Genomic DNA, 12,225 nt, shown 5'->3' with positions numbered 1-12,225 from the left:
GAGCACAATAACACTATTTCATAGAGCTAATTCTCAGGAACAGAACGCTATTTTTCAACACAGTCACCACCATTAGTTGTACTTTTTCATCAGCAATGAACAAGAGCCTGCTTGCCATGCTTTGTGTAAATCCCACCCAGTGTTCCACTGTGCTCGCATCCACTGTTTCATCTCCATAAACATTCAGCAAGCACTGACGAATGTCAGCGGGTGCCATTTTTTCCACACGGAGGAATACAGTGGCACACCTTTGCTTCATATGCACTTCCATGTCAGACACCATTTTGTCAGACTGCCCCTTTGCTGCCATCTGTTGCACAGCAACAAAATATAAGGGAACACTGGCACGAAGGTTCAACCTCTACTGCTATACCACCAACATCCTCCAATGTCGTGGGCCAGCATAATAAAATAGGACGCATTACTTTCAGAGCAACCCTTGTACTAGGTTAGCCCTGCTATTTTGTTAACAGGTCTTCTGGCTTTTCTTTCTGCAGCCTGAAAAATACGTCCTTCTAGAAAAGGGGTTTGAACAGAGAGGCAAATACCAGAGCTTGGGTTTTGTCATAACTAATATTGTGGCCATTAAAATTGCTATGCTAAAAGAAGAAGCTACAAGACCTTAGAACGTAAATGTTTGATGTAAAGATAATAATAATTAGATGAAACTGTTTTTTGAAATAACTTATTTTCACTTTTAAAAGGGAATATTCTTGCAGGGAATAATATTCTGTGCAGTGATCTCTGTATCTGTAACATGGGCATTTTTATGGGTTATATATATAGTTCTTGTGGCAGAGTGTACAATAGTTTGAATGCACAAAACCTCAATTAACAAAACAGTAGCTTTCAGTTTCTGTTATAAGAGAGCACAGATTGTCACTCACCTGACATGTTGAAATCCATTTGTGCAGTGGTGAACTTTTATTACTGGGATCAGAAAAAAAAACAACAGATGCCTTAAAATGAGTTCTGGTGCGAAAGTGGTTAAACACAAATTCTTACAAGTGAAACTAATCTTGATGAAATTTCTAGTTGCCTTTTTAGAAAGTTTTGTGAATTTCATAGAATGATGCAATTTGCTTAGCAGAAATTCACAATCAATCTTTTTTTGTCACTGAATAAACAGATTCCGTATGCGTAGTAATTTGCATTTCCCAGCTATAAACGTAATTCATTATTTTTAAGTCCATTTTGTAATAATTGTTCTAAGATTGATGTACTGACTAGTCTTCAGCTTTTACAATTGCAACCTTAGATAATTCTTGCTAGCTAAAAAGATACCAAAGTAGTGGTTCTGTTCTCGAATAGGAAAACGAAGTGCCTGTTTCGAGGTCAGCGAGTAGGTCAGTGTAAGGGCCAGAACTGGGAATAAGAAAGCTTGAGAAATTTTTCTTTTCTACTGCATCTCAATCTTCCACTCTCAAGCTAATGTTGTTTAATAAGATAGATTTTCACATTTTTCTATGTATGAAAACAGCAGAGAGATGATCAGGAATTAATGGCGTAGTCTTCTTGCAGATTATCACTAAATCTGGTAAAGATTTAAATGATGTTTATTCAAAAAAGAATCCATAGCATACTTTTCATGGAGCTGCAAACACTGTTTTCAAAAACAGGGAGGAAGGCTCTTCAGAGCAAGAGTGGCCTGATCCATTTTCACTGCTGTTTGTCATCTGCCTTCAACTGACTCTCACTTGCCAGGGCTTTTCAGGGCTTTTATAAAGCACTGGCTTCACCCAGCTTCCCTGTTCCAAGCCATTCTTGTGTAACATGGTCTCACTTCCATCTTCAATGAGTATCACATCAGTTGCTCAAAAATATGGTATGTAGGACTGGTATGAGCTTTCTTTTCAGGTTAACTTACGTAATAGTAATCAGTAAAACCACTACAGTCAGAAATGTATTGCTTCCCTTACTCTAGATACAATAACATTTCCAAGAACACAATTAGGTAAGTAATTCTCATAGACCTTCATAATTTGCAAAATTTGCTGGTAGGGTGCTTTGGATTGTTGCTGATCCTGTGGCATATATATTGCCTTCCCAATATTTGTCAAAATGGAAGGATACAACTCATGTCTTATCTTTTTTTTCAGGCGGTGGGTAAGGCTCCTCTTTGGACGTGAATTCCCACTCCAGGACCTTCTTGTTGTCTGGGATGCTCTATTTGCTGACAGTATCACCCTGAATTTAGTTGACTACATTTTTGTAGCCATGTTGTTATATATTAGAGATGCCTGTGAGTATCGCTTATCTCATGATCTTTTAAGAATTCCAACCTATTTTTCACAGAAAAAGAAGGCTCAGGAAATGCTAAATTTCATTGTGACTTTTGTAACAAACTGAAAATCCTTTCAGATGCTATGAGAGGAGCCATTTGTTTTCAGATGCAGTCTGCTGTATTTATGAAACAAATTGTATCTGAGAGTTAAATGCAGGTTTGTTTTCTGAGTAGTTCTCTGTTTTTCTGTGGAGCTGCACTGTGTATGCGGGAAGTGACTCAGGCATGTATAGAGCTCCACCTTCTGACAAAGGCAGTGAACTGAGTAAAGTCTCTGGTGCTGGAAATGCATCTTTTGCTGTTCTGTGAAAATGCATAAGACAATGACTCATAATTTTCCAAGTTATATCTTGAAGGAAATGTACATGCAAAGATGAGTAACAATTACAGAATACATCTATTCTATGCAAGAGTGGTATCTTTAAAAAACTGATGATTTCATTTTATTCTATTTCATTATACGTGAAATTAATCTGCTAAAGTAAGTCCTTATGGGCTGCTGATGAGCAAAAAATACATGAAGTTGAGTCAAAGGAAAATCCCAAAAATGTCACTAGCTTATGTAACTGTGAATGGGAGGAGAAGACACATAATGATTATTTAAAAGACTTTTATTTATGCCCCATCATATTTTGCAGAAAATTCTCTGTATGAGTTTACCACAGCAAAGTATGTGTTTTGCAGTCAGATTCATGTCTGTCATTAAATATATGAATTCTTTAGCATGCTGTTCAGTGTTAATTATATACAATCTGTAAGTTTTAGCTTCTAACAAGGTCACGTATTTGACACAATTTTGTATTCTAGGACACATAAAGTTTTCAGCTTCTGTGGTTCCTATTTTAGGGCCCAATCTTGAAAATATAACACGCATGTACTTTACACATACTGTCATTTCATTGCCTGCCGTAGGACTTCATGTGGGTTTTTTTCTTGCTTTTTAATAAACATTTAGCATATAGAGCTGCCTTAGATTCCTCTCAAATAAGTGAGCATTTAATTCAGCATAGATTTCAAAAGAAATGGTTCTGTTTCAGGATTATCTAATTCCAAACCATGATGGTCTGAAATTTGAATCTGATTTATGCAGTAAGCCAAAATAATTGTTAAAATTTTGGTATAGGTATATGATGCCGATACATATTTCTTAACAACAGATAAATATTTCTTAACAACAGCATTTTACTTTGTGCCATTATTTCTCTTTAAAAACACTTGAGAAATTTATTTGTAAGCACTCTCTCTCTCCTAGGGGAGAGAAGATTGTTTTGGAGTTGGTTTGTTTTGCTTTTTCACACTGACACGCAAGTATAGGTATGAGGTAACTAAAGAAGTGAGCTAAAAATGTATTACAGGCATCTGTATGAAATCAATCTCCCTCTTTTCTCTGAAATCCCAGCTTTAATAAAGTAGTACATAGCTTTAACATTGAGTGCATTTGCTCGGATGGTAGGCAAAGACATCTCATCCGGACAGCTAATATTAAGTACGTTTCTTTCCATAGTTGGACTTCATCAGCTACTCTAGTAGGATGGGGAAACAAAATACCCCATCAGAAGTGTTGTGAAGTTGAATATATTGTTAACTTCAAACTCTTGATTTTATAAAAGACAGCTTTTCTTATCCCTCTGTAAAAGAATTTTTTTTTCCATTTTCCCTCTTATTTATATTGTTAATATTTGAGCTGAAGTGGAGTTCAAAATTCTGTTGTAACATTTTTAAAAACATTTCCAAATAAGTTTCTAAAAACTTCTATTCATTTGCTGACAGGAAATGTTAGCTCAAAATCCTCCATTATATTAATAATCTATAAATAAATCACCCGGAAACTTTCAATTTAAAAACACTGAAACAACGAAAATAATAATATAAATCCTAAGAAATTATGTTACAAAAAAATACCAAACATAAGCAATAGTAATTATATATTACTGAAAGCATTTGAGAGTTTAAAAGTGATGCAAATGCTTTTATACCAGCACATTTGGGACTGGGGAAGGAGTAGCTGGTTTACAAATTGCTGGATCTTCTTTGGTTTTCTTATCACATTGTCAAGGACGTGGTTTTAAGAAAGTAGCTTAGCTGCTATATATTTCTTTTTTTTATTTTTTTTTTTAATTCTGTTACACAAATTGTGTACTATTTAATGAGAGTGTAACATTTTGATTGCTAGATTGCTGTGCATACACAAAACATAGTTGAAATGACTGGATTGTTTTAAAGACTGCCGATACGTAGTGATGTATACAGCCATTCTGTAAACACCTCTGTTCAGTTTAACATCTGTATCCATGCAGAGCTTTATTCTTGCAGTGGTAATCCTCAGAAACCACTGACAAGACAGTGACCAGTGCACAATCATGTACCAAAGTATTGGTGAATTTTAATGAATGATTTTCTGGGATTCTTTGGAAACAAATTCATGGGGGAAAAAAAAGAAAGAAAACTTTTGTTTAAAAATCTGTCAAATCTGAACCATGAGTGTGTTACTAATTTTTCACTGATATGAACTGAATGTGAGCAGTTGTTTGTGAAATCAGAATGGAAGGGACGGCTCAGTGCAAAGAAAGTGTATGTATTTTGTATACTTCCCTTCAAGAAGGACAAAAATGAAGACACCTGGAAGGCCTGTCTACATTTTATGTATTATTTGCTATTATTACACAGGGATCTAATTGTGACTGATCGGTGTTTGAATAAATATACTTTTATCAAGTTCCTACTTGATATGACTAGTTATGAGCATTATTAGCATATATTTTTTCTTACCTAAAAGCACCCTGAATATTTTTAAGAGAAATAAAGGAGCCGTAGCCTCTTAGAGGAGCTGATTTGTTATTTTTGTTATAGTGCAAGATGTTCGCATAATCTATGTTTAACTCAATTTAGGGCTACTAAATAGAACATAGCAATGCGTGAAGCAGCAGGGAGAAGTAGTCACACCATTCCTGGGTTAGGAAGTCATCTTCATACAGGATTGGCAGCATCAAATGTGAAACTCTGAACAAATGACAGGTGGCAGGAAATTAGGACTTGATTGAGGACAGGTACAATTAGTTTTCCACCTTCTTTGCTGGCGCTTGCATCCAAGAATGGTTATTGGATCAACAGAGGAAAGTCAGTCTCATCAAAAGCAGAAGAGGGAAAGCAACTTAATGTTCCTCTGGGCACTGCATAACAAGTATTAATCAAAAGGCAATAAGGTTGCTTTTCTCACTGCTTTCTCTATCAGAGGAGTTTCTCTGCTGCTGTCCCTAGAAATACCAATCACATTCTTCTTTGGCGAAGTGATAACTTGTTTTTGCAGGATGAGTTGGATCCAGATGTGACTCTTGCAAAGGTGATGAGTGAAGGACAAGCACAGAGAGGCAAGCATCAAGCCTATATGACAAAGAAGTGAATCACTCTTGTGCAGTAGCACCATCCAGCTACTGCTGAGACAGGAGAAATTGGTATTGCAGCGTCTTCCTCCAGAAATTTCATCCTGGGTTTGATGCTTAGAAATCCTTTTAACTCCTCATTTACAGAAAAGGAGGGCTTGGGTTTTTTATCTGCTATTTTCTGCATCATTTTTAAGAAAATTGCCACTTTCTGAGATAATATTGTATGTTTTGGCCTTAAAAGCCAGAGATAGCTCACTCTTGAAACAAAAAAGACACCAAGAGGTGTTTCAGCAAATTAATCCCTTTAACCCAAGATTCTCCAGCAAATAGAGCACAGGCAACTATGTTCTCTTCTGTTACTACATGAAAAAGGGAGAGCTGAATGTATGAGAAAATCCTAAAAGGTAAAATAAATATAAAAGTTAGCAGAGCTTCCTCTGAGGAGTCCTTCCTGAGATTTTTAAACTTACCTGTGATGGCAAGGATTCATTAAAAAATTCAACTTTTAGGGAGCATAGAGGACTAAGGTCATGACCCAACAGTTTGATTTTTTTTAATTGTTCAATTGTTTCTCTATTCTACATTTTAAAAAATTAATAATCTGAGTACATGCCTTCTGGTTGAAAATACCAGTTTTTCCCAGGGTTCAAGTCTGCGTCATTAAAAGAGATCAGATTTTTTTAATATTTACTTTTGTCTATATCAGTGAGACAGCAAATAACTCTTCCAGGAGAAATGAAGGAAGAATAATTTTAATCAATTTTCCATTGCAAAATAGAACACATGCTGATATGCTCAAAACAGAAATGTGTTGGTTTTAATACCTATCATTTATAAAAGTACATATAATTTGCTATCCATTGTCAGTATTTTTATTTGCTTTGGTAAAAAGGTATAATCATAACTGCAGTGCAGTATCTGAAATTTGATTTACACGTGAGAATTGGATTGGTTATGTAATATGCAGTGCTGGTATTATGCTCCTCTGAAAGATCTCTGACTGAGACCATTGTGTTGTGTTCATTATGCCCGCTCTGTGACTTCAAGAGGAAAAAAACAGGTACCTGAATATGAACAAGAAAAACAAAGGATAGGAAAAGAACAGGCAGAACAGATAAAGAATGAGTAGGATAAGTGAGTGCTTTACAAATGAAAGCAGATGTATGAAATTACAAGCTGTCGGATCAGCAACGGAAATGAAGATGATAAAGTGGTTCCCTACACAGATTATAATTATTCATTTTGCCCAGTCCTGCATCTTTCCCCCATAATCCTCTTGTTGAGGGAGGAAAGGTACGGGAGGATATGAGGCTTTTTCACATGAAAGAAAGAAATGTAAAGCATTTAAATATCTCTGTCCGCAGAACAATCATTTATTTTGCCTTTTATTGATCCAAAATAAGTCTGTGTTTGCAAGGATCGTTTCTGGTGTAGAAGCCTGATTAGAAGTATTTGTTGTTACAGCTAAAGTTCTCAGGATAGTAGTTTGTTAAAAATTTGTTTATAATTATTACCATTTGAGTCTATCTTTATATTGCACAGTGCTAGCATCAGTAACAGGCATTGCTTTGACAGCTGTGGCAGATGGATTGCCTGGATTTAGATGGTGCAAAAGAAATGAAGTAGTTTACATAGACCTGCCTGAAAAGATGTCTTTAATAATTGCACTCATAATGAGATTGATTTGGAAAAAAAAAAAAAAAGATACAGAAGATGACAATGACAAGCAAAGAACCGTGTAGAATATGCTTACATATTTTCCGATCAAATCGACTTCCTAAAACTTTCCAAATAAGTAAAAAATTCTACTAAAGTTAACAGTGTATTTTCATTCTAAGTATTTCTGAAATGCAAATCTAACCTTTTCCCTTTGTACTTAACATTCCATAAAATTTTTTTTGATTTACTGGAAAACAAGGAGTTGTTTACCTCAGTTTATATTTGCATATGAATGCCCATTTACATGTGTGAGTGTATATATCTGTCTATGTACATAAGAATATGATAAAAGATATTTCAGCAAAGAATTGTCAGAGTGGGGAAAAGTTATCATAAAAGCAGGACTGGGAGTAAAGTTTATCTCTTAGATTAACACCTTTAGATATAATGTCTGCAGGTGAGCAGCTGGAAAGCCAGTGTCCGCTTTGGGTTCTGTACCTGCACTGACAGTATTGCCCCCATCTCCACTGGCTCTGGCTGAGTTTCAGTGCACACCTCACACAGAAGTGTCTAAATTTAGGCATCTAAACCTGGAACTGAATCCTAATATAAATGGCAATGAAATAAAGTCAATGGTAGGTTTAAGACTGACCCTAATTATATTGGATCAGTTGCAGTCGAATGCCTTGGTAATAGAGTATCGTCTTGTAGTCTGAGCACTGCTTGAGATCTGAGAGTCTTCATGTGGGAAAAGGCAGCTGCATCTGAACTGTAATAAACTTACTGGAAATAACATAGTAATATTTCACTTTTTTCACTTTCATTGTAGTGATATCAAGTAATTATCAGACGTGTTTGGGACTTCTGATGCATTACCCACCCATTGGAGACGTTCACTCCCTTATCCTGAGAGCACTTTTCCTTCGAGATCCAAAGGTGAGAGGCTGGATTTATAAACACAAGAAATGAATCTCTGTAATAGAATGTTCTAAATGCTATGACGTTAATAACAACGTACATTTTGATGGGTACACTATAGTTTCAAGTTTCTTTTTCCTTGACAATCTGAAGATTGGAACAAGAATGGAATAAAGTTTCTTTACTCTTAAAAGGATTGTGTCCTATTAATGCACTAAACTTCTCCAGGAGCTCGAGTAAGTGCAGATGTTTATGCTCCTTTGTTTGGTATTCTGCACGGACATATTTCATTGTAAAGTACACTTTTGAGGGAAACTAGTATTTTATATTCTAAACCTAGAAACTGCCATACAATTTCATCTGTAAAACCTTTTTCTTGAGATGTCTACAGATAAATCACCGTTAATCCTTAAAACACTACCCATATACAATATATGTTACACGATGACTTTCAATTAAAAATGAGAATCTATTGTTACAGCCTAAAAAGATTCACAGAAATAAAACATATAAATTTATAAATTTAAGGTTTGTGATATACTCAACTATATTATGAAATATATTAATTTCTTGCTGATTTAGAAGGGCATGTGTGTATCTATGGTTATCATACATGTTCAGTATCCACAATATAGTAGATAAAGTGTTTGAGGCAAAGCTGCATTCGATATTCGTTTCAGTATTCAGATTTTTGGCAGATAGCAGAGTTTGTGCTACCGGTTTTGAGCTGTCTTTGAGCACGTCCCATTAGTAGACTGCCAGTGTAAAGTCTGATTTCCCTCATCTCTTGATTCAAGTCACCTTTGAAAGTAAAAAATTCAGCACTTCTGCACTCTGACTGTCTTCTGCAAAATTTCATTTAATACCAATGTTTACACTTCGTGGATTAAGAAAAAAATTGTCTCTTTGTTTCTGTATCAGTTTTTTGCAGAAATCAGCTTTCTTTACAGCTGCTTTCTTTACAGCTGTTTTCTTCATTCCTCTCGGGCACAAAGATTTCTTTCATGACGAGAAGTATATCATCTTTTAAGTGTGTAAGAAAGTTTGTAATGTTAGATCTCAAGAATTTTTCTTAAGATTTAGGCAGCAGTCTGTGAAATCAAACTGCCAGCATTTATTTAAGTACTCTATGAGCAAAACAAGATAGAACTATTTTTTAGAGGAAAGACATAGAGGGAAGGAAATTGTGCTGAGATATCAAGCTCAATCCATGTGTAATTTGCTGTTTAACAAAAGGATACGTTAAAGGAGAGAAGAATTACTAATTATTCAACTGTTTTCCAAAGCTGTATACAAGCTATACAACCAGCAAAATGGACAAAAGTATGCCACTAGCATCCTGTGAAAGAAGGTTGGTAACTGTTCTGCTTCTCACTCTCTTGTCTGAAGCAGAGTGAAGTCGTCAGGCTCACAGGGCCTTGGTGTCCTATTAATTCACATTCTCAGATGCACCTAGAACCTGTTTCAGAGAAACGATGGATGTGGGACCTTATTGTGTCTTTCTGGTAGTTTTCCTTTCAGTCAGGTAAATAAGCCCTGAATACTCTTTCCTGCAAAGACTGCTAGCTCTTTTGTCAGTTTGAGTATGTTCCTCCTTTCTGAGCTGTACTTAGCTGTTTGGGAAATACTCTAAACATTAGAAAGCTAGGATTTCCATAGAATAGAGAGCCCAAAGGGATTCATAGCTGCTTCTCATTTTACATTGCGTTTTTGGGTTGAGACTATGTTAACAAACTTGGACTTCCTTTAGTAAGGAAGGAAGGTTTTCTATTCAAAAGGATTTCTCTAAATAAAAAATTACCTCTTGGTCAGAGAAAGAAGTATGTTTCCAATGCAGTAACATAAGTACCTGTTTTTTTTTTAATCTTTCCCTTGATGTAATTTAAGGTTTCACTTATGTGTCTCTAAGCATATGCTGGTTCAACCCAACATATTTCCAAAATGGGAGTCTGCCTACTGTGGCTTGTTATTCTGTGTGGTCCAAGACCTACTTATAAACATTTTCCCAATCTGTCAAAATTTTTCATTAGAGAGAATGAAAGGGAAGACACAACAAGATATCATGGATGCTGTAGGAGTCTAAAATCAGTACACAGATTATGTACCAGTATAAGTGGGAAAATTAGAATACCTTTTTTTTGCTGTCTGCATAAAGATAATTCAGTTTGCCTTTATTCCCTGAGCAGATAAAAGTAGATTGGAAGAAAAGACAGGGAGATTTTAGTCAGTAGTGTAACTTGTAAGCGATGATTAGCAAATTCATTGCTTAATGATTTTTCTTCCTCCTTTGATGTTTTCCTGTGCATTTCTCCATCACCAGCTTCTAGCTTCTAATGGGAAATTACATTTAGTTCAGTGCAATTTCCATCTCTTGAGCCAGAGCGGAATTGTTCTATCTTGCATTTCTTCCAGGATTTTGCTTAGTTTTTAATGTGTGAAGTGGGATATTGTTGCATGGTCCAGTGGCTTATTTCATTATTTGTTGAACATAACAAGTATATTTAGTGTCATGCCAAATATCTGAGAGAAGTTTGCTCTCTGCCCCTTGGAGCTTTGATTCTCAGCTGGACAGGAAATGCAGTAAAGAAATCACAGATAGGTGCAAACAGTAATCTGCCTTTTAAAGGTTTGTTAGTAAATGTTGTCTTCAAGATTATTTTTGCAGATGGGTAAATGCCAAATAATCTCACTGAGGGGAAGGTGTGGGTGTCTGGACTAAGAGAGGTTGATGATATGAACATAAAACTGAAAGGTTCTTGAGAAATCATTTTCTCATAGCTTGTGTAGTAGTTCATATGGACCCAATACAGCCTTCCCATCCATAACTTCTGATTCTGGAGATAATCAGAGTTTGCTCCTCTGATATCATCCACTATTTCTACTTTTGTTTCCGTCATCTGTCATAACAGATAACTTCACCTTACTTATTTGGCTTGTAGATTATCAGGAAAGGTAAACTTTGGCTTGATGGGCCCATCGTTTTTTGTTTGCTGCATTTCACTGCAGTCCTCACTAGGAGAACAACCTAAATATCAAAAGAAGACTAGACTAAAGTGATGGGGTATTTTTTTTCTTACAGATGGACAAATAACATTTTCTGACCTTCTGTGGAATCAAACTTGAGCAGAAATCTTGGCATTATCCACTAATAACAGTAATATGAAAAGTCATTTGTGCTTGCCCTTACAGCAGCTCTTTGCAGCAGCTCTACTTTTGACTTAGTGGACCCTGGTTGGCAGTTGGAATGGGAGAACATTTTCACTTCTACATCCCTGATATATTCCACTGCCATTGAAGAGTTCTGTAATAGCTGGAAACAAGTAAACGCACCTGTCTCTGAAAGGTGGGCTGAAAGATACTGATGTTATAGCTTTGAGTATGGATCAGTGTAGAACAACTGAATTTAATCTCAATTAATGAAAACCTCAAATCAGCATTGTTGTCTTTGCATAGGGTAATATCGTTAACCTGCTTAGCAGAGTATTTGTTTAACATCTCTGCTCTTTGAACAGGTTATTAACCTCAATTATTTATATGAAAGTTAGTTCTGTGAACTTACAGTCCTTCCAAATCTAAAAGTAGAGCCCTTCATGAAAGAATGGGATTTTCTAAGTATGTTTACATGAAATGAGAAAATAAAGCAAGGTTTTTTCTGAAGGTGTGTATTTGTGTATTTAATAACCCACGATATTTTTTCAATTTTTTCATTTATCTAAACCATTGAGTACTGTTAATTTTCAAAGCAAAATTTGCAAAATTAAGAAGTAGATATGCAGAGATAGGGCAGTGGAAAAATATGAAGTGATTAAAAAACATAGTTCTAACTAAAGTTGTTCAAATAAAAAAAATTAAAAAACCCAATTAGAAACAAAAGTCATAGAAAATGTGAACATATTGTGTTCCTTAAATAACCAGATGTTCTTTCCTTCCTGAAGGCAGCCAGGGCTCGGAATAAAAGGTTTAAAACTATTGTTTTAAGTT

At 35.5% G+C, this 12,225-nt stretch overlaps 1 protein-coding gene across 6 annotated transcripts in view; it reads left to right on the top strand.

Annotated features, from left to right (window-relative positions):
* TBC1D5 (TBC1 domain family member 5) overlaps nucleotides 1-12,225 on the top strand; it is a 305,440-nt gene that overhangs the window by 223,312 nt on the left and 69,903 nt on the right. For all 6 annotated transcript variants that reach the window (XM_021386231.1, XM_021386226.1, XM_021386230.1 and 3 more), the window contains 2 exons: nucleotides 2,100-2,242; nucleotides 8,156-8,262. In XM_021386231.1, the coding sequence (XP_021241906.1) occupies nucleotides 2,100-2,242; nucleotides 8,156-8,262 (250 nt within the window). The remainder of the gene's footprint in view (nucleotides 1-2,099; nucleotides 2,243-8,155; nucleotides 8,263-12,225) is intronic.

Source organism: Numida meleagris, chromosome 2 (assembly GCF_002078875.1).
Source record: "Numida meleagris isolate 19003 breed g44 Domestic line chromosome 2, NumMel1.0, whole genome shotgun sequence".
Lineage (NCBI taxonomy): Eukaryota > Metazoa > Chordata > Aves > Galliformes > Numididae > Numida > Numida meleagris.
The sequence above is the reverse complement of the archived record's forward strand: the minus strand, read 5'-3'. Positions and strand labels throughout refer to the sequence as shown.